Raw genomic sequence first — 23,382 nt, 5'->3', positions numbered from 1 at the left:
ATGGAAAAGAGTTTCGACATATCTGTTCTCAACTTGCACTAATAAGTCCTCTAATTCTGATGATTTTGCAAACAACTAAACTTACAGAACTTTGCCGACAAAAATAAATCATTTCATTGGGAGAAAACAAGGATGTGCCTGAAGAACAGTCACTTACAAAAGTCATCTTGGAGTTGGAGTCAGCATTTCTGGCATCATGCCTTTATTTGGGAAGCTTGACTCATTTGATCGTGCTGTTGAAGACTGGGCCCAGTATGTGGAAAGAATGTGATTTTTTTCCAGGTTAATGGCATTGGAGCAGACAGAAAGCAAAGAGCAGTCCTTCTGACTGCTTGCAGACCTGCAGCATTGTCGGTCATAAGGGGTTTAACATTCCGCGGGGCACCAGACAGTAAAACCTTCCAAAAAATGATAGAGTTGGTTCAGGTAATGGTCTGGTAGCAAGTGCGATCTAATTGTTGAAGTCAGGTTTAAAGATACAGCCTACAGCATCACTCGATACCAAATTGGCCAATTCCTGTTCAACAGTAGGATCACCCCCTCACTCAATAACAGAGATAGCTCCAGCAAAGAGCTGATAGGGAGAAGACTCCACATCAGGTTAAACCTGATCATCCCTGACCCCTGGGTGAGGAGGGTGAGGGGAAGTGAAACAGCAGCAGGAACGCTAATGCCGGCCAAATGTTACAAATGAAAGACCAAGCCTACATTCGACTTGGGGGATGGGGAGGGATGTAGTGATTGGAACCTTGCAGACTACAAGGCCCTTGGTTGAGTTTGTTAACTGGGGTCAATCAGGAAGCCCCAGCCGCTCAATATGAAGAGGGTCACTGGCCGTTTGGGTGTTTCCTTTCTTCCTGGTGGTGGAAAGTGGATAAGGTCTTTGTGTGCTTGTTGTTCTTTCCTGTGTCCTACACCTGCACACACACGACCTGGGTGTTGGGAAAAAAATACGCGCTACCGCTGTTAGGTGGTAGCGTGGGCATTTATTATTAAAAAAATCGAAAATAGAATATTACAGTGCAGTACAGGCCCTTCAGCCCTCAATGTTGTGCTGACCTGTGGAACCAATCTGTAGCTCATCTATCCCACACTAATCCATTATCATCTGTATGTTTATCGAATGGCCATTTAAGTGCCCTTGAAGTTGGCGAGTCCATTTCTGTTGCAGGCAGGGCATTCCATGCCCCTACTACTCTCTGAGTAAAGAAACTCAGCAGATTAGAAGCAGGAGGTGGATAACCAGGAGAGTAGAATCTCCTCAGTTGAGGACTGACTTTGAACTGGCTGTTCACAGCAGGGGAAGAGAGGTCTCTCGACTGAGGAGACTTTGCCTTCCATTTTTCTTCTTTGCTTTTGGTTTTCTGTTCTTTCAGTGAGCTGTATTCAGCTGCACAAGCGGGCACCACCAGCACTGCTGCTACTCCTGCTGCAGTCTGCGCCTGTCTCCAAGAAAAAAAATATCCATATAAAAACAGTCACTGACCACTCGGGTGTTTTCTCTTCCTGGTGGTGGAATGCTAATAAAAGTTTTTACACTTGTTGCTTCTTCACTGTGTTAAAAAAAAAACACACATAAGGAGGGGGTTCTCTGAACAGTTATTTTATTCAGAGGCTTTAAACTGCATTAGGGAGCAAAGTGGATTGGGTGCTGGAGGGAGGGAAATGCAGAGCGTAGGGCCCATGTATCTGAGGCGCCATCTCCTTGTGGAGATTATCATTCTGGAGAGAAAATAAAGTATATGTGAAGAGGGGGTTTAGAAGCTGCTGGGTGCGGGGGACTAGCTCTGTACTGGCTGGTCACAAGTAAATGAAGGGTGACTGGATACTAGCTCCTCCGCACTTATTTCAGGGAGAAAATACACAAGGTCTCATGGTGGAAAACCTCCAAAAAGCTTTTGAGATAACTCAGAGTTAACCAAACATAGCCCGATTCTTGCTTCTGCCCATCAGAGGGATTTTACTGAATTTGGCAAATTGTTCGAATTGTGGTTTGATGGAATATACAGTTCCAGCTCTCCCAGTGTCAGCACTTTATGCACCGAAAGTTGATTATAAATTAACAATGTTCAGCCTCCTCATCAGTGGTTAGTTATTGCAGGTACACGCTCTATGAGTTTGGCACTGTAGACTTTGCTCTCTTAGTCTATGTATAAAAAGCAAGTGTTGAAATACTTTCTTCCCAAACTGGGTCAAGTATCTCAATGTGAGAATCTGTGAGGAGATTAATTCCAAGGCAAAGATAAGGTAAGGCATGGTCTTACATTACAGCAACAGCAAGGCATCTAGAAATTATAGCACTGATTCTTAATATTGTTTGCATTTGATGTTAAATAGCTCAAATATTGTCATCTTTATGCACTCAATTCCCTGTTTTATTCAAATGAGTCCTAACGAAAGAAAATCAATGACATTATTCACTTTATTAAAGTTCACAATGTTGATTAACCTTGGGCATTATTTTTGCTGAAAGCTGTGAAACATCCTTTTCAGACCCTGGTCTGTGTTAAACAGTGATTTAATAGGTTAACAATTGAGTTCAATTCATTCAAAGGTGTTAAGAAGATAAATTTAATATAACAGATATTAAATTTGCTGTATTAGATTATGTGAAATAAGAGAAAATTGTGTGATTGAATTATTGGATATAAAACAGAATAATTAATTGAACATCCTTTGAATCTTTCTGAATTGGAAACAACTAGGGCAATTTATTATCCAGTAGCGCTGCAACCTGAGTTTAGTTTTGAGGATGCTTTTGCCTTTTTGAAGATAATTTCGCTGGATGGTTGAATTTTAAAGAAGGTTATGCGCTTGTCACCTAAAGCAAAGACATGTTAATAGAATTGACCACAGCAATTAATACTGTGATACCATTATCTACTTCGGCTGGTGGGCATGAAATTTAGATATCTCTTTAAGTCATGTAGATTTTTAAGGTAACAGCTAATAATTAGGCTGCAATTTTAGCATTATGGTATTTTTCGATGCCTTGTGGAGGGTAGGAAATGACCTGATATGGAAGTTGGGAGAGATAATCAGATTCTTGGTACGAGATGGATTTTGTGAAGACTGTTAAGAGTGATAAAATGGGTAAAGACTAAGAGATTTAGAGAAGACGTTTCAGCATGTAGGTCCAAGTCATTTCAAGACTTTGCCTTAAATGGTGGAGCAGAGATACAAAATTAGCCAAAAGACTAGCAGGAATGAGAGAGAATGTGATATGGAATGGGTTAGTGTGGTCATGTCAACCGATAATTATTATGAAGCAGATAGCAGCAACACTATAGCAAAGATGTTGTTAAACTTGAAAGGGTTCAGAAAAGAATTACAATGATGTTGCCAGAATTGGAAAGTTTCAGCAAAAGGGAGTAGCTGAATAGACCGGGTCTTAACTCCCTGGCTGAGGGGTGACCTCCTTGAGATATACAAAATTAAGAGGGGCACAGATAGGGTGAATAGCCAATGTCTTTTTCCCAGGGTAGGGGAGTCCAACTGGTTCTGAATTTTAACATATTTCATACATGTGTGAAAATGTGTGTAAATATGTATTTCATACATATTTCAGATACATTCTGAAAATAATTCTTTATTCTTGCATTCTGGAATCATAAGTGCATGATCAGATTTATCAAGGCCATCATCTATTCCAACCATTATCATAATCTGAGAGTGACTCAATCACAATCCTGACCAGATCTCCAAATAGATAAGAAACTGAATAAGTCTAGATGATCTAAAATGATGCTTTTCCAACCACTCTGTATTTTTGGTAAAGTTGGTTGATATTCTGACATGCTGGCTGTAATTTATATTAACCAAAGTTCAACTTGTATGTTTGGAAGTTGTTCGAAGTTGGAAGCCGGGCAAAATGCCAACAGACAGAGTTAGTGTTGTCTTGGAGAGGGCAACTATCAGTAGACAGAGGACTAAGAGAATTGGCCTCTTTGGTTCATCCATTGAGTGAATTGTTCCCAGTGAATGTTCAACCATTCAGTGGCAGATGTAAGGAAGGAGATGGCATCTAACATCTCCATCAGCATTCCCTGGAGATATGGTAATGATTTGCTTCACCACTGCTCTGGTCCATTGGTGGTAATAAATTAGCTGATTATTAACATATTGTTGCCTTCGGGAACTTGCAGAAGGCAGCTTGGAAATTCTGCCCTTCTCTTCTGCCCCATTAAGGAACAATATTGAAAAGAGAACTTGGACATCCTAGGGAAATCTCTCTCTCTGTCTGCATTCTTGAAGGTCTGGGAGGATGTTGCGTCAATTAAGAATTAAAATGAATCCCTTAAAAAGATTCCTGACTTTCACTGGAATACCTCCTGAAGAGAAAGGGTCAGTTAATTTTCTGCTCAAAATAGTTTGAATGCGAATTAAAATTAGAACAGAGCCCTTTTTCTGTGACTTATTTGACCTTGGGAAGCCTTTACTTTGTATTTGAAACAGAATTTGGTTCTGACGCGTACAGCTCTCTCCTGTTTGGTAAGTGATCCCAGGCCTGGAATTGGGATCAGGATCCCCAGGTTTTGTGAGGGCATGTTATTTTATCTGTGAATATTTGACTTTCTACATCGATTTTGAAGGTTGGCTTGCTCAGGTTGGAAACAACAATGTATCCATTTTAAAGAAGTAACTTTTCACACTTTCAAAACCTCCTCAAATATTGCGCATCAAATCAATTTTGAAGTGTAGGGTGTTTAGATGCAAGAAAATTGTTCAGCAATCACAAAGCTAGCAAAAGAAAGAATGTTCATTTACATAGCGCCATGCACAACTTTGAAGTCTAAACCTCTTTACAGGCAACTTTAATAACGTACTGACTGCTACAATGCAGAGAAGTGCAGTGACCAGTTTGCTAACAACAAATTCTCCCATGAAGTAATGAAATACTGATCAGTTCTGGTAATCTTTGTTGAAGAACAAATCGTGGTCAGCCCATCGTATAGCATAATGGCTCAGTAGTTAGCACTGCTGCTTCACAATGCCAGGAGACTTGGGTTTGATTTCATCCTTGGGTGACTGTGTACAGTTTGCACATTCCTCCCTGTCTGTATGGGTTTCCTCCCACAGTCCAAAGGTATGCTGGTTAGGTGGATTGGCCATGTTAAATTGTCCAGAGATTAGATTAGACTAGATTCCCTCCAGTGTGGAAACAGGCCCTTTGGCCCAACCAGTCCACACCGACCCTCCGAAGAGTAACCCACCCAGACCCATTTCCCTCTGACTAATGCACCTAACACTACGGGCAAGTTTAGCACGGCCAATTAACCTGACCCACACATGTTTGGACTGTGGGAGGAAACTCACGCAGACACAGGGAGAATGTGCAAACTCCACACAGATAGATATCTGAGGCTGGAATCGAACCTGGACCCTGGTGCTGTGAGGCACCAGTGCTAACCACTGAGCCATCGTGCAGGCTAAGTGAATTAGCTGTAGGAAATGCAGGGTCACAGTGATGGGGTGGATTTAGGTCAGAGGGTTGGTATGGGCTAAGTGGCCTGCTTCCACACTATAGGCATTCTATAATCAGGGAAAAGGCCCCCCTGCTCTTGTTTGAAATAGTAAAACTGGGATTTTTATGCCCATCTGAAGGGCCAGACAGGCCCTCACCTCCTCATCTGAAAGGCAATGCTGTGTTGGTTTTACATTGGAGCGATCTGCGTGGTTTCATAACAAGCTTTCTGAAATGGGTTTGACAGACATGCAGCATGGAAACACACCCCACCGTCCAACTTGTCCTTGCCAACCAAGTACCCAAACTAAACTAGTCTTGACGATTCCCATCAGCCCATCCTCGAATGCAGAACTGAACCAGTCCACCAGGTAAACCACAGCTGACATGGTCATCATAGACATCCTATATGATCGTGACAATACACACCAATTTGCGTCATACACATACCAAACCAAATGCATGGTATATGTTACATACAACAAGCAAGAAACACAATTTATTTTTGTTGAGAATTATTACAAAGCACATGCCAGTAACACATAGAAAGGAACTTGTTAAACTTGAAAGAGTTGAGAAAAGATTTTTACAAGGATGTTGCCAGGGTTGGAGGATTTGAGCTACAGGGAGAGGCTGAATAGGCTGGGGCTGTTTTCCCTGGAGTGACAGAGGCTGAGGGCTGACCCTATAGAGGTTTATAAAATCATGAGGGGCATGGAAAGGGTAAATAGACAAGGTGAGGGGGTGGGTGGGGGGGGAGCAGTCCAGAACTAGAGGGCATAGGTTTAGGGTGAAAGGGGAAAGGTATAAAAGGAACCTAAGGCAACTTTTTAACACAAAGGGTGGTGCGTGTATGGAATGAGCTGCCAGAGGAAGTGGTGGAGGCAGGTACAATTACAACATTTAAAAGGCATCTAGATGAATATGAAGGATATGAGTCTAATGCTGGTAAATGGGACTAGGTAAGATTGGGATGTCTGATTGGCGTGGACGTTTTGGATGGAAGGGTCTGTTTCTGTGCTGTATGTCTCTAAGACTCTATGATTCAGTAACATGTTCCCTTGCAGAATGTGGACGGGGATATATTGCAGTTGTTTCTTTTCCATATAGTCACTGGGAAGTTTCTGAGACAATGACATGTGCTCCTTTACTGTGCAGCTTCGGAATATGATGGCATCACATCTCGGAGCCAGTCCAGCCAGTTCCAGGAGAGTACACTGTGGACCTCTCTCGCTGCCCAGTGGTGGTGCTCCTGACTCTCCACAGCTGCCATGCGCCATCATCAATGGTACTCACCTCTCACAGGTTCCCACAGTCAAAGAAGTCCCTTTCTTTCTTCTGTAACCTTCACAAGCAAGATCTATGCCATGCTACTTTCAGAACGCTCATACATATCTAAGATGTGTCAGAATATGAAGTCGTGCAAAGCAGGTTACGTTTCTAGAAGAATAGGGTGAAAGGACCATGATAGTTAGAACTAACTGGTGTGTGTGTAAAGACATTGGAACTGTGTGTTATTTGGACAAATAACTTATTTTTGAGCTGGAAGATGTCATGCAATTATATGTACAAATACAAAAGTCTTTGTATGTGCTTCACGATTTATGCTCTCAAGTCAATGTGTCACCGGTGCACAAAAGAAAAGGCAGGAAGTCAGTAAGCTCCTGATGCTGGTTCTGGTCTGGTATTTCATTCCAAAGCCAAATAGCTCATGGAGCTGCCAATCTATAGAAACTTCAAGAGCCATAGAAATGTGCAGCGTAAAAGGAAGTTGTTACGTTCAATCGATCTATGTCAATTGGAAAGGAGTCAGGCAACCTCAATCTACATTCCAGCTCCTGGTCTGATGTCCCCTAATACTTCAAATTAATATCCAAGTGCTTTGTAAACGAGAGTTTCTATCTCTAACAGCCTTCAGGGACATGAGTTAAAGTTCCCTCTGAGTGAAAAACACTTTCACCTTCTCTCCACTCCTTCAACCAATTACTGAAAAGTTATATTAGTTATTGATCTCCCTGCTGAGAGAAATTAATCCTTCCTGTCCACTCTATCTAGGGCCCGATAATTTTATACACCTCGACTGAATCTCCCCTCAGCCTTCACTGTTAGGAGGAAAATAATCCCTGTCCAATCTCTCATTACAGTTAAAATGTCCTGTCCTAGCAAGATTGCCTTAAATGTTTTCTCCAGTGCAACCGTATTGACTGTAATGTAATGTCCGAAAGTCGGTGCACTACTTTAGCTGAACGAGTATTTTATAGAGTTCGAGCACAATTTCTGTGTGGTTGTAATCTATGCTTCGGCAAATGGAGGAAAATAGTTGTTCACTAATGTCCTTTAAGGAAGGAAACTGCATTCCTTACTCTGGCCATTTAGTATATTTAAAACAGAAGTAGATAAGCTCTTGATTGCAAGGGGTCAAAGGTAATGCGGAGAAAGTAGGAAAATGGGGTTGAAAAATCTATTAGCCATGATTGAATGGTGGAACAGATTCGATGGGCTGAATGGCCAAATTTATGCTCCTTTGTCTATGATCTTATAGTCTGGCCTGTATGTGACTCCAGACCCACTGTAATGTGGTTGACTCACAACTGCCCTCTGGCCAATTAGGGATGAGCACTAAGCAGTGCCTAGCCAGTGACGCCCTCGAACTGTGGATGATTTAGAAAATAAATTTCATTTGCTTTCTTAACCATTGTTACTACCTGCCCACTACTGTTAGGGATCTGTTGATATACAGCACAATGTTGGCGGTGACACTGGGTGGTCACTACAAGAGAGAGGTGGAGATGGCATGGTGGCTCAGTGGTTAGCACCGCTGCCTTTTGGCACCAGGGACCCAGGTTCAATTCCTGCCTCAGGCGACTGTCTGTGTGAAGTTTGTACATTCTCCCTGTGTCTGCTTGGGCTTCCTCTGGGTGCTCCAGTTTCCTCCCACAATCCAAAGGTGTGCAGGTTGGGTGAATTGGTCATGCTAAATTTCCTACAGTGTTCAGAATTGAAGGTCAGGTGCATTGGTCAGGGGTAAGTGTGGGATAATGAGGTGGGAGTTTGGTTACTCTTTGGAGGGTCAGTGTGAAGCTGTTAGGCCGAAGAGCCTGTTTCCACACTGCAGGGATTCTATGATCTTAAGCTCCATGTCAGTAAAGTCCTTGCATTGAACACGCTGCTGTGCTCACCTCAAACATATTGTCATAGGTAGCGTGTGTCTTCATCTGAACTAAAAAGCATAACTGCAGAGCTGCCATGGAAATAAAATAATGAAGATCAGACTGAAAACATTGCTTAAAAGAAAATAGTTGCAGCTTTCTCCCCTACCAGCACTTGTAAAATTACTGGGGATTTGAGTCAAGACTGGGAGGTCTTCCATGAACAGTAGTAGAACAGTAATAGCAACTGATTTGGAGCGGAGCCTAGAACAATTCAAGTCACTAAACAATTATTACTATTGGGCAAAGATGATTTATTTCACCCTTAATCACTCTTAGAGTGGCATGGTGGCTCAGTGGTAAGCAATGTTGCCCGACAGCATTAGGGACCCGGGCTTGATTCTAACTGTGACTGGAGTTCGTACATTCTCCCCGTGTCTGCACAGGTTTCCTCCGGGTGCTCTGGTTTCCTCCCACTGTCCAAAGATGTGCAGGTCAGAGTCGATTGGCCGTGCTAAAATACCCATAGTTTCCAGGGATGTGTAGGTTAGGGTAAATTTGGCCATGCTAAAATACCCATAGTATTCAGGGATGTGTAGGTTAGGGTGGATTGGCCGTGCTAAAATGCCCATAGTATCCAGAGATGTGCAGGTTAGAGTGGATTGGCCATGCTAAAATACCCATAGTGTCCAGGGATGTGTAGGTTAGGGTGGATTGGCCATGCTAAAATACCCATAGTATTCAGGGATGTGTAGGTTAGGGTGGATTGGCCATGCTAAAATACCCATAGTATCCAGGGATGTGTAGGTTAGGGTGGATTGGCCATGCTAAAATGCCCATAGTATCCAGGGATGTGCTGATTAGAGTGGATTAGCCGTGCTAAAATGCCCATAGTATCCAGAGATGTGTAGGTTAGGGTGGATTGGCCGTGCTAAAATAACATTGCTTAAAAGAAAATAGTTGCAGCTTTCTCCCCTACCAGCACTTGTAAAATTACTGGGGATTTGAGTCAAGACTGGGAGGTCTTCCATGAACAGTAGTAGAACAGTAATAGCAACTGATTTGGAGCGGAGCCTAGAACAATTCAAGTCACTAAACAGTTATTACTATTGGGCAAAGATGATTTATTTCACCCTTAATCACTCTTAGAGTGGCATGGTGGCTCAGTGGTAAGCAATGTTGCCCGACAGCATTAGGGACCCGGGCTTGATTTTAACTGTGACTGGAGTTCGTACATTCTCCCCGTGTCTGCACAGGTTTCCTCCGGGGTGCTCTGGTTTCCTCCCACTGTCCAAAGATGTGCAGGTTAGAGTCGATTGGCCGTGCTAAAATACCCATAGTATCCAGGGATGTGTAGGTTAGGGTGGATTGGCTGTGCTAAAATACCCATGGTGTCCAGGGATGTGTAGGTTAGGGTGGATTGGCCGTGCTAAAATACGCATAGTATCCAGGGATGTGTAGGTTAGGGTGGATTGGCCATGCTAAAATACCCATAGTATCCAGGGGTGTGTAGGTTAGGGTGGATTGGCCATGCTAAAATGCCCATAGTATCCAGGGATGTGTAGGTTAGGGTGGATTGGCCATGCTAAAATACCTATAGTGTCCAGGGATGTGTAGGTTAGGGTGGATTGGCCGTGCTAAAATACGCATAGTATCCAGGGATGTGTAGGTTAGGGTGGATTGGCTGTGCTAAATTACCTATAGAGTCCAGAGATGTGCTGGTTAGAGTGGATTGGCCGTGCTAAAATACCCATAGTGTCCAGGGATGTGTAGGTTAGGGTGGATTGGCCGTGCTAAAATACCCATAGTATCCAGAGATGTGTAGGTTAGGGTGGATTGGCCATGCTAAAATACCCATAGTGTCCAGGGATGTGTACGTTTGAGTGGATTGGCCATGCTAAAATACACATAGTATTCAAGGATGTGTAGGTTAGGGTGGATTGGCCATGCTAAAATACCCATAGTATCCAGGGATGTGTAGGTTAGGGTGGATTGGCCATGCTAAAATGCCCATAGTGTCCAGGGATGTGTAGGTTAGGGTGGATTGGCCATGCTAAAATACGCATAGTATCCAGGGATGTGTAGGTTAGGGTGGATTGGCCGTGTTAAAATACCCGTAGTATCCAGGGATGTGTAGGTTAGGGTGGATTGGCCATGCTAAAATACCCATAGTATTCAGGGATGTGTAGGTTAGAGTGGATTGGCCATGCTAAAATACCCATAGTATTCAGGGATGTGTAGGTTAGGGTGGTTTGGCCATGCTAAAATACACATAGTATTCAAAGATGTTAGGTTAGGGTGGATTGGCCATGCTAAAATACTCATAGTATCCAGGGATGTGTAGGTTAGGGTGGATTGGCCGTGCTAAAATACCCATAGTATCCAGGGATGTGTTGGTTGGGGTGAATTGGCCATGCTAAAATGCCCATAGTGTCCAGGGATGTGTAGGTTGGGGTGAATTGGCCATGCTAAAATACCCATAGTATCCAGGGATGTGTAGGTTGGGGTGAATTGGCCATGCTAAAATGCCCATAGTGTCCAGGGATGTGTAGGTTAGGATGGATTGGCCGTGCTAAAATACGCGTAGTATCCAGGGATGTGTAGGTTAGGGTGGATTGGCCATGCTAAAATACCCATAGTATCCAGGGATGTGTAGGTTAGGGTGGCTTGGCCGTGCTAAAATACCCGTAGTATCCAGGGATGTGTAGGTTAGGGTGGATTGGCCATGCTAAAATACCCATAGTATCCAGGGATGTGTAGGTTAGAGTGGATTGGCTGTGCTAAGATACCCATAGTATCCAGGGATGTGTAGGTTAGAGTGGATTGGCCATGCTAAAATACCCATAGTGTCCAGGGATGTGTAGGTTAGGGTGGATTGGCCGTGCTAAAATACCCATAGTGTCCAGGGATGTGTAGGTTAAGTGGATTAGCCATGGGAAATGCGGAGTTACAGGAATGGGGTGGGTCTGAGTGGGATGCTCTTTGGAGGATCAGTGTGGATACAATGGGCCAAATTGCCTTCCACATTGTAGGGATTCAATGAAAAAAAGGCAGCAGGAATTTTATAAACTTTGAAGGCAAGTTTTAAGCCGCAGGTGAACATTACACATGGCCAGTTGATACTGACTAATTGGGAAAATAATTAAAACAGTCCACTCATCAATGTGTTGCATCAGTTTGCAGAAACCTGTGAACTTGCGCAAGTAAACGATGAGCTACGACAAGACAGGAGCCGTAAGGGAAAACGGGAAAGTGCGTTTCTCGAGAGAAGGCAATTTTACACTCAGGAGATAAGTTGACCTCCACAGAAATGTTGTGGTTGTGAATCAATTTTCATGTCAGCCAGATCTGACCTACTGCTGACAGATCCTCCAGGCACACAGGGCAGAACAATCACAGACAAGCTGCAGGATGCATATACTGTGGAAGTCCTTATGCAAGGATGCACATGGGGATGGGGAAAGGCCAATAAGCTGGCACAGATGCCAATTGAAGAGAGAGCTTTTGAAGATTATGCCAAATCATTCGGCACCAAGCAACAGTTTAGTTCAATTGAGTTGACAGCTGAGTGATGGTTTGTGACCTCTGAACCAACGAGAACTGCAGAAAGAGAATATCAGGGTCAACATAAATGCATGTAAACACTGGTGCATTATACATGTCCTGATCTTCACGGACCTGTGCCAAGTGGCTCAACACGGTGAGACATAAATTAAGCTCTGGAGTGGAAGGTTAAGTGTATATGATGGCATCATGGCTATGCCAAGGGGAAAGGCTACATTGAGACGTCATTGCGATAACCTGAACTAGGACCTAGCAGTCGAGCTCAAAGAAGATAATGTCACTGTTCACAGCCAGAGCAAATCTAAAGCTAGAGTTCTCAAAAGAGATTTGCAAAGTGATCCAGCAAACTAAAGCATGGATGATAGGACATATCTCAGATGAGTAGAAAGATATGCTCACAGGATGAGGATGTCTTCCGGGATAATATCATCTCGAAATAGATGAGAATATCAAATCATTTCAGGATCTGCTGAGGACAGTTCTAGCTGTCACCAAGGCCATCCTGGAAGGTCGGGTCAGAAGAGGTGGAAAAGAAGGGAGGAGACAAGAAAGAGGCAATTCCTGTAGAATGGAATGACAACAGACTCATAGATTCCCTACAGTGTGGACAGAGGTCCTTCGACCCAACAGGTCCACACTGACCCTCTGAAGGGTAACCCACCCAGACTCATTCCCCTATGTTTACCCATCACTAATGCACCTAATCTACACATCCCTAAACACTATGGTCAATTTAGCACAGCTAATTCACCCTAACCTGCACATATTTGGACTGTGGGAGGAAATCAGAGCACCCGGAAGAAACCCATGCAGACACGGGGAGACTGTGCAAACTCCACACAGACAGTCACCCGAGGGAGGAATCAAACCCAGGTCCCTGGTGCTGTCAGGCAGTCGTGCTAACCACTGAGCCCCCATACCACCCCAAACAGTACCAGAGAAATATCCTGGAAGACAGAGAGTATGCAGGAATGAAAGGTTTTGAAGAAGGTTTCATGACCCAATTCCAATCATGAAAATAATTTTGCCACAACTTGCACCTTCACCATCCTTTTGATGGTCACTAGTGAGTAAAGTTAGATGAAAGTAATGGGTATGTAACTGCATTCTGGATGCCCTTTGCAAGATACAGAGACTGAACATACTGTTTGGTGTTTTTGTTAATCCAGAAGATGATCAATGTGGACAACATGAGATAGTTAGTGCTCATCCTGGATCATGAGCTCCAGTGGATGGTCTGCTAATTTATAGAGACACAAGAGAAGAACTTATTGCTGACTATGGTCACAATCTGGTGGGACTGCTCGACAGAACTTGCCAAGCGAACCAGAAGTTGAACAAGGAAAAATTACAATGAAAGACACTTGAAACCAAAGGCGTGGGTCATGTACTGATGATAAAAAGGTGTTTTTTTTTTTGCCCATCAGCAATGCAGCGATAAACTGCTATAAAAGTAGTGCAATGATGTGTTGGCTTAACCAACTATTCAGCAGAATTCTTGCCCACGCTGTTGCCAGAGTGTGAAACATCGCACCATCTCACGACCAGGGAATTGCAACAAGAAGCACCATTCACTGAAATGAAGCAAATAGCAATGGCAGCATTAATGCTGAAATACTACCCCTGGAGCAAACCAGAGGTGACACGGGGGCTCAGTGGTGAGCACTGTTGCTTCGTAGCGCCAGGGTCACGGGTTCAATTCCCACCTTGAGCAACTGCCCGTGTGGAGTTTGCACATTCTCCCCGGGTCTGTGTGGGTTTCCTCCGGCTTCCTCCCACAATCCAAAGATGTGCAGGTCAGGTGAATTGGCCGTGCTAAATTTCCCAAAGTGTTAGGTATGTTAGTCAAATGGCCTGTTTCCAAACTGTAATGACTCTTATCTAAAAACACAGAGAGACAGAGCATGTAAACTCCACACAGATGCTGCTAGAATTGAATGCAGGTCCCTGACGCTGTGGGACAGCAGCGTTCTTCCCTGAGGCACCATGCCACCCTGTGAGAGATGTTAGGGTGAAAAAGATTTATGAGACAGTCTTTTCCCAACGGTAATAGTCACCCTACAACATGTCATCTGCATCTGCATCTTGTTACAGAGATAGCATCTGAATGTGATATACAGGGGGAGGAGATGCATGTTGCAGCCTTACTGTCAAGACCAGCAACTCCTAATGAAGAGAGTAGAGGATGCTAAAACAGAGTGTGAAGTCTTCCACATTCATTGTGAAGCAGAAACGTGCCACGCTCAGGAAGCCAACCCATTGGGGGGCACTGAATGTAACAGGCAGATGGGAGAAAGGGAGCACTGCAGATGCTAGAGATCAGAGTCAAAGAGTGTGGTGCTGGAAAAGCACAACTGGTCAGGCAGTTTCCGAGGAGCAGGAGTGTTGACATTTCGAGCATAAGCCCTTCATCAGGAATAAGGGGTGGCCCAAGCGGGCTGAGGGTGCTAACAGACAGATGGCTGGCTCAAATCAAGCAAACTATCCAACATGATGCAAATTTCCAACTGCTCGAGAAAGGATGGCCTGAGATCATCAAGGAGACACCTATTGCTGTAAGAACACATTAGGCAGCTAGAGATGATGACATAGGAATGCCGAAGATTCTCCTGGGGGAGTTGTCAGGAGAGCTGCAAAGATGCATCTATGCAAACCCTAATAATTGATTCAAATCTGAGAAGGACAAACAATGAGGTCTTCTGCCCAAATGTAAGCAATGGAATCGAGGGCAACAAGATCCAGCTCAGTGGGTCTAATGAGTCACAAACTCAGCACGCTAGACAATCATGAATGATACCTGTGTGACGCTCGATATAACCCTTCCTACTCACAGGAGCTGGTTATCTGGTCATCGCAGATTACAATTCTGAATACCGGGAGATAGATTTCAAAGATTTACCACTGGGATTGTCAATGCCTAAAAAACACACTTTAGTCTTTATAGAATTGTCTTGAGTGACAATGACCCTGAGTTTATGAGGGAAGAGTTCAGTTGCTTCATGGAAGATTGGAAATTTTGACACAAGCATCACATCCATATGATCCCCGGTCAAATGAAAAGGCTGAGGTGGCAGTAGAGATCACCGCAGGAGCCATTAAGAAATCAGACCAAGAGCACACAGACGTATACAGGTCATTCTGCGATAACATGCGTTTTATCAGCATGAATTAGCTATAATGCGATTGGTAAATTGTGGATGGTGTTTGCATAATGTGAACGTGTTTTCCATAGCATGATCTTCTACAGCACGATTTCCTAAAGCATGATTTCCATAGCGTGATTGTCCATAGTGTGATTTTCCATAGTGTGATTTTCCATAACGTGATTTTCCTTAGTGTGATTTTCCATAGTGTGATTTTCCATAGCGTAATTTTCCACAGCGTGATTTTCCATAGTGTAATTGTCCATAATGTGATTTTCCATAGCGTGATTGTCCATAGTATGATTTTCTGTAATGTGATTTTCTATAGCGTGATTTTCCATAATGTGATTTTCCACAGCGTGATTTTCCATAGTGTGATTTTCCATACTGTGACTTTCCATAGTGTGATTTTCTATACTGTGATTTTCCATAGTGTGAGGTTGCAGAGGAACAAACCTGCCACATTATAGCAGAATGACCCTTACAAGGCATTCCTCAAGTGTGGAAAAGTGTATCTGCTGCAGGGATGGGAAGCAGCCCAACACAAAGATTAATGCCACGTCGCCCCTCTAATAACAAAAAGGCTGCTGAAGCCAAAAGTAGTGAAAAGTAAGGTGAAAAGAAAATCAAGTTGAAATGATAAAATTCCTTCTTGACCTGGCTGCTGAACTCTTGCACATTGGAGAGCCAGTCAGGGTACAAACATTCAACAATCTCAGCAAACCCAGTACAAGTGGCAGCTTGGGGCCTACATGGAGCAGTTGTTACGTTGATCATATGCAGTAAGACGTGCATGTCTCTGGCTCACCCCCCTTCCCCCTTAGCTATCTCTGAATTGAGCCACATTTCAGTAGGCAGTTGAGGGTCAAACACATTGCTATGGGTCTGGAGTCACATGTAGGCCAGACTGGGTGAGGATGGCAGATTTCCCTTCCTGAATGACATTAGTGAGCCAGACGGGTTTTAATGACAATTGGCAATGGTCCTCAAGAGGTCCTTAATTCTGAATTTTTAAAATTAAATTCAAATTCCAGCATCTGCTATGACAGGATTCAAACCCTGTATCCTCAGAACATTGAATTTCCAATTAATACTCGCGCGATAATACCACTCAGCCATTGCTTGCCTCAAGCGACCCGATATACCATTGCAATCTCAGGTGCATATATTCAGCTCCAGAAGCTGTATCTGAAATGCATGAGGATGACCAGGAAGCAATGAATGCATTGTTACACAGATCATGCATCAACCATTAGACCAGATGGTTGCAGCTACCCAAAGACAGAAATTGACCAATAACAGCTACCATAGAAACAATCAAAGAAGCAGGAATGACACACACTGGAGAAACATCACTCAGATGAATAGCCAATGACAACATGCATCCCATTAAGAGTCCAGCATGACTTAAGGACTGTGTATGATGCAAATGCAGAGACAGATGGAAAGATGAGCTAATACATTGGAACAGTAATGTATGTAGCTGCCAATTTGTGTATTTGTGATAATGCACACCTTATTTTCCTTTTTATTTGAGATATTTGGATTGAAATTCAATCATATTAAAATGTTCTTCCTGGTCTACTATAGTCATGTGACCTCTACCAAAAGGCACACAGATTGTAGAAAGACATTATCATAACATAACAGTTTCACTTTGCTATAATACTATGGCTTTAGGAAGCTGAATTTTGTTCTTCTTTTGTATGGAGAGAGGTTGAGACAGAGGTGATGAGCATTCTGTTTCAGGCCAATAAAGTAAACAGCTTGTGAGATCTTGGGGTTGTTTTTAAGTTGGAACAATAGAAGCAGCCTGAATGGGCGGGGTCAAGCTCCCACACAATCAGGGTCTTAGTTTTCACTTTCAGTAGCTCTTAGGGTTGTCAAAGCTGCTGCAAATCTCACTCTCTTCGCTACAGCTAAAAGCTAGGGTTCTCTTCCTGCTGCTAAAATTACATGCGAGACAATGTATGTTATTGAATATGCCTCCGCCAAGGGTGTGTTTATGGGGTGTTGCTACTTTTTTTTCTGTTTTTTTCCTTTTTATTCTTTTTCTGTTTTTTCCTTCTTTTATGCTTACTCCCCCACCCCACCCCCACCCGATACCGGTAGGGCTTATTTATTCCCCAGCCCCCACGTTGTGTGCAGGTAGGTGTGAAACAGGGTGAAAGACACAAGGTATATGAATCTTTATTCAATTTCCACCACCAGGAAGACAGGAAAACACCCGAGTGGCCAGCGACAAGCACTGCCCTTCACATCAAAGGGCAATGCAGTGTTATCAAACAGTGAAGGGGAGGGCAGGGACTAAATCAAAATAGAGTTGGAGGGGGAAATAATGCACTCCACTCCCTGCGGGGTCCACCTCTCCCTGAACAACTCCGGGTGTTGGCGGACACCGCGTGCTCCTTCTCCAGAGACACCCGGGCTCTATTGTAGGTATATTGCTATGTTGGAACAGTTAATGAGTAGTTTATTATTTATTAAGTATTTTAATAGAGGAACAGTTAAGCCAATACTTTTCCTTTACATTTATTTTGTCTGTAATTAATTGTAGTGTATGAATTAAGTGTGTTTAGCTTCAAACGAAAGGGTCAAAATACAAGTCTTAAAGCCATAGTTTTATCACAGCTTCAATAAAGTTGAACACACCGCTGTAGTTATACACTCAAAACAAAAGAGTTTCTTCAGAATTCAAAAGAGAATAGCAGCTGCAAACTCACCACTGAGCACAGGAATTTCATTCTTATTGAACAGTCACTGCCATTTCATTGCAGCAACATGACTCAGTCTCTTCATTCATTCATTTGAGTGTTTGAGTCACCTTCAAAATGCAGATTGGGCAGCACTGTCATGGGGAATTGAGTTTAGTTATGATATTAGTCAGGAGTAGAAATCCTGGCAAACTTTCCTTTCCCAAAAAGAGACAAAAACCAAGTATAAAGGATAAGGTTGTACTTTTCGTGCCATCATAGCTTTATGGTGTGTTAATTTACTTTCCTTGCAGAATAGCAGCTACATGCAAATCCTGGAGACCCTGGTGTGTGATTTGTAATCAATTGTGAAGTGCAATCCTCATTGTCATTTGGAAACCCATCAAACAACTTGTGCTCTTCCAACCCTCCAAAACAGCAATGTGATTAACATCGGGAGTTTGTTTTGTTGGTGTTGGTCGAGGTACATACGGAGGCAGGACACTGAAATATCTCCATAAAGGCCGGTATCACCAAGTCACCTTTTACTTACACGTGCATAGTGCATGACATTGTCCCAGCTAGCTCAGAGCCAGCAAATAGAGGGAACAGAACCTCTGTCCATCCTGTTTATATCTGTCAGCCAGGGCTCCCTGATTGGACCAGATAAACAGCCCCAATCAGGGAACTCATATTCTTATTCTGGCCTCATTCCAATCACTACAGATACCAGTCAGAAAACCCCTGTCCTCCTTTGAAGTAGGGCCGAGGAATCTTTTATGTTTATCCAACAATATTAGTTAGAGCTTTACCGTAGTATTGTAACAAAATGGAACTCAAGATGTCTGCCTTCAGTCTGTGTGTCTCCTGGTAGAGGTCACATGACTACAGTAGACTATGAAGGACATTTGCGTATGATAGAATTTCAATCCGATTATCTCAAATAAAAAGAAAAAAAGCGTGCATAATCACGTATATATTTAATTATGCAAATTGGCATCTACATACAGTACTGCTCCAATGCATTAGTTCATTTTTCCATTTGTCTCTGCATATGCATCATGCACAGTCTTTAAATCATGCTGGACTCTTAATGGGATGCATGTTGTCATTGGCTATTCATCTGAGCGACGTCTCATCTGAAAGATGGAATCAGATCTCAGTGCAATGCAAGTGCTTTGGCTGAAATAAACATTGGGCATTGACGGATCATGGGTGGGAGTTGTTGATTTATTATTGTTGAGAATATACTGAAAATAACTTGAGTTATTTTTCAGATTCTGATAAACGATAGGGTTAAGTGCAGCCTTAAAGAGCGATAGAGCTGAACTCAAAAGGGGAGAGGAAAAATGAGAGGCAGTCGCTTCCACCATTTTTATAGCAATTAACCGGCATTTTTATAGCAATTAACCGGCATTTTTATAGCAATTAACATCATTTCACAACAGATGTTAATGTACACAAGGGTTCAGATCACCCTAACCCCCACCTCACTAATTGGATATTGCCAATGTACTGCAATACTTTCACAGAGTGCAGTTCAGCACATTGTGAGTCCAGATTTCTCAACCTACGTTCATGAGCATTTGGACAGTCTAGGTATTGGGATCCAGCAATTTCTCAGCCAGAGCCCCTCCACACACTACGTCATGCCCGGCTGAGAACCATCCCAAGTTATGTCAGATTCAATAATTATCATTGTGTTCTTCTAATATGGCAGGCATGAATGGGGTCGCTGGCACCAAACCATACCATCTCCCTGCAGTCGGGGGGGTCGCACACTCGGATCATGGATACCTCTGCCCAGGCTCAACAGTCAACCTGGTGGAGAACATGGATAAGTTTGAGATTGACACGCATTCAGCTGTGGCCTGGGCTTTTGCCAGACTGGACAATTCCAATGTACCTCAATGGAGAGGTAAGGTACTGAGATTTCAAATCAAATTCTCTCAGGGCAGCATAGTATCTGAACTTAATGCTTGTTTCTTTCCCTATTTCTAATTGTATTTCTATTTCCATTTTGTTGGTGGAGATGTAACCACAATTTGTCAATCACACCAGTCAACAGGATACTCGTGTGTAGTTGTTTAGTTCTGGTTTGGGGGCAAAACTGCAGAAGGTCAACATAATGGTGTATTAATGGTCACTTAGTCAGAGACAAAAAGTGTGTTGCTGGAAAAGCACAGCAGGTCAGGCAGCATCCGAGGAGCAGGAGTGTCGACGTTTCGGGCATAAGCCCTTCAACAGGAATGTGATCAGCATCCGCAGTCCTCACTTTCACTTAATCAGAGAGTTGAGAAAATATCTTTTGGTTTTTCAGATTCTGGTAAAGGACAGAGTTGAGTCCAGACTTAAAGAGTGATGTATGACGGAGCTGAACTCAAAAGGGGAGAGGAAAAATAAGAGAAGGTCGCTTCAGCCACCTCCTCATTATAGCAATTAACTGTATGATAAAGGACCAGGTCACTTCACAACAGATATGATCAAACAAAATTTAGATGAATTACATATGCAGAAAGATGTTGTCCCCTGGTTGGTGTGAGCGAGGGGTGAATGTGTGTCGAGGACTGGGAAATATAGTGTCAGATTTATGGGGAAGCCATTTGGCACTGAAATGCAGAGGAATCTCTTCACTTGGACTGGTGAATCCTTGGAATTATCTCCCCAAGAGAGCCGTGAATGCTCAATCATTGAATGTATTCATAGCAGGAATTAATACATTTCTAGTTACCAATGGCATCTATCAATTGGGGGATGGCATGGGAAAATGGCATTGGGTCAATGGTTATACATGATCTGGATTGGCAGAGCAGGTTGGAGGGGCTGAATGGCCTACTCCCATGTTTCTAAGAAATATTAGAATTCAAGCAAACACCTGTGGATACTGAAAGTCTAAAATAATGAGATATTAAGGCAGGCATCAAAAGTTTGGTTAAAGATAGCAGGTTTTGTGGAATATCTTTAAAAAACTAGAATGAGGTTGAAAGGTGGAAGCAATTCCAGATCTTAGGGTCTTGCAGCCAAAGGTAGAGAGATCAACATCAAAAATATGTGAGAAATTAACACATTTATAATCCTCCTTCGCAAAAATATGACTTACAGTTAGCTCGATATCACTGAGTCATCTCATCCATATCTGCCGTTCTGGTGGCAATGGTGCTGGTGGTGGAGTGGTGTTCTTGTGGCTCAGTGGGGAGTGACATAACTCCCCACTGTCACCAAGTCTCCCTTTATTTACACGTGCACAGTGCATGACACTGACCCACCTAACACAGAGCTGTCTCCAAGAGTGAGCAGAGTCCCTGAAACTCCTGTTAGATCTGTCAGCTAGGGCTCCCTGATTGGACCAGGTTGACAGACCCAATCAGGGAACCCATATTCTATGAGATCCATCCTGGCTGACATTGCTCCAATCATTCCAGTCAGTGTCCCCGCCTTTGAGTCTTTATTTCAAACGTTATGGCCAAGAAAGGTGAGCTGAAACAGGTTGCCTGTTGGACTGCAAATCCTTCCAACACCCCAACGCATGACAGAATCTCCTGCTCAGTCAGACCATGTGGTTGCTGCAGCACAACCGACCCCAGATATCATATCTTAAAAATCTCCACACACAGCTTCTCATTCTGGTTGTAATCCACGATGAGCAGCCTCTTCCCTGAGAGGGACTGCCCGTCATCACCTATAATTAGCCATGATTGATTCCCCCGCACCCCTCACACTATTTCGCTACTACAACCATTCTTCACCTTTTCAGTCTTTGCAAAACCGTTTTCAATCATCTCCCAATGTTCCAGATCTGTCCAGTCCACTCAGAATGTGCTTGGGTGAACAATCAAGGAAAGGTGGGAAATATATCAATAGCTCCAATCAGTTAATGAAGAGTTAAAACAATGACTGCAGATGCTAGAAACCAGATTCTGGATTAGTGTGCTGGAAGAGCACAGCAGTAACGAAGAGCATCTAATGAGCTATTAACAGATTTTCAAATGGAGTGAGAGGTCTTATATCTTGTTAATTTTGTAAAGCTTTTTAATATTCATGACCCCTCCATTAACCAGAAATGTAGACATGGGTGGGATGTCTTAGCATGGTAATAATGAGTTTGGATTTATTGATTTATTTTTAAATTCAATCTTGAGATGCGAGGTGTCACTACCAAAACTGTACTATCGGATTCTAGTGGTTCCTCCTGCATCATATGAAACGACTGAATGGTTTGCTGGGCCAGGTCAGAGGGCATTTAAGTGTTAAATCACATTAGTGTGGTCAAGGCATCACACACATGTCAGACACAGATAAATTTCCTCCTCTTCAGAAAAATGGTGAAACACTTGAGCTTTTATAACAAATCCAACAGTTTCACAATCACACAAACTGATCCTTGTTTACTGATTTTCTTTAAAATTGAATTCACGTTCTTAAAACTGCCATAAAACGATTTTGGTTCATATTGTCAAGATGATTAGTCACGGCCTTTAGGTTAGTAGCCAGTGAGAAAAGCTAGTAAGATTTGGAAATGGCCGTATTGGTCATGTGGTCCTCCATTTTGAAGTATACAAGACAAGTTGATACAAAATGTCTCCTGGGTTGTGTAGTAACTCAGGTTAAGTGCTCAATAACTTAAAAATTAATGGCTTAGACAATTAAAGCATTATGTGAGACCTGTTACCCATGTGGAAATAGCAAAATGAGAATGATATTGGCTGCGTTCAGGCTTAGCAGTTGGAAACATTATACCTGAAATGAAAAATGATCACGCTATCTCATGGTGATGATATTGTTCCTCATAAATATACTCAAGAAGCTGTCATGAAATACTGAAATGTGGGAGTCAACAGTTAAGTAAACTCTTGCCACACCTGATAAGAAGCTGAGAAATCTCATTTGTTTTTTTCAGAGCTGGGTGCAAAGGGGAAAGTGAAATTCATTCTGAGCTCCATGACGAAGATGCTGTTGCTATTTAGCTTTCTCTACATGTTTGTGTGCTCTCTCGACGTCCTCAGTGCAGCTTTCCAACTTGCTGGAGGTATTAAACACTTCATTCTTCAACTTTTCAACTGAAATCTTCATTACGGTTAGAAACATGGGACTGGGATATCACAGCAATTACAGAAACATGGCTCAGGGGTGGGCAGGACTGGCAGCTTAATGTTCCAGGATACAAATACGACAGGAAGGATAGAAAGGGAGGCAAGAGAGGAGGGGAGTGGCGTTTTTGATAAGGGATAGCATTACAGCTGTGCTGAGGGAGGATATTCCCAGAAATACATCCAGGGAAGTTATTTGGGTGGAACTGAGAAATAAGAAAGGGATGATGACCTTATTGGGATTGTATTATAGACCCCCCAATAGTCAGAGGGAAATTGAGA

General features: G+C 42.9%; 1 protein-coding gene across 6 annotated transcripts in view; it reads left to right on the top strand.

Moving 5' to 3' along the window:
• The first annotated feature begins 2,147 nt into the window (after nucleotides 1-2,147).
• Nucleotides 2,148-23,382, top strand: part of LOC122556799 (sodium-dependent phosphate transport protein 2A-like) — a 58,564-nt gene continuing 37,329 nt past the window's right edge. For 3 of the 6 annotated variants that reach the window (XM_043703993.1, XM_043703994.1, XM_043703989.1), the window contains exons 1-4: nucleotides 2,148-2,247; nucleotides 6,623-6,752; nucleotides 19,734-19,931; nucleotides 22,911-23,039. In XM_043703993.1, the coding sequence (XP_043559928.1) occupies nucleotides 6,632-6,752; nucleotides 19,734-19,931; nucleotides 22,911-23,039 (448 nt within the window). In that variant the 5' untranslated portion in view covers nucleotides 2,148-2,247; nucleotides 6,623-6,631. The other 3 variants (XM_043703992.1, XM_043703991.1, XM_043703990.1) reach the window with 3 other exon arrangements.

The sequence above is a fragment of the Chiloscyllium plagiosum genome, chromosome 14, assembly GCF_004010195.1.
Source record: "Chiloscyllium plagiosum isolate BGI_BamShark_2017 chromosome 14, ASM401019v2, whole genome shotgun sequence".
Taxonomy (NCBI): Eukaryota; Metazoa; Chordata; class Chondrichthyes; order Orectolobiformes; family Hemiscylliidae; genus Chiloscyllium; species Chiloscyllium plagiosum.
The sequence above is the reverse complement of the archived record's forward strand: the minus strand, read 5'-3'. Positions and strand labels throughout refer to the sequence as shown.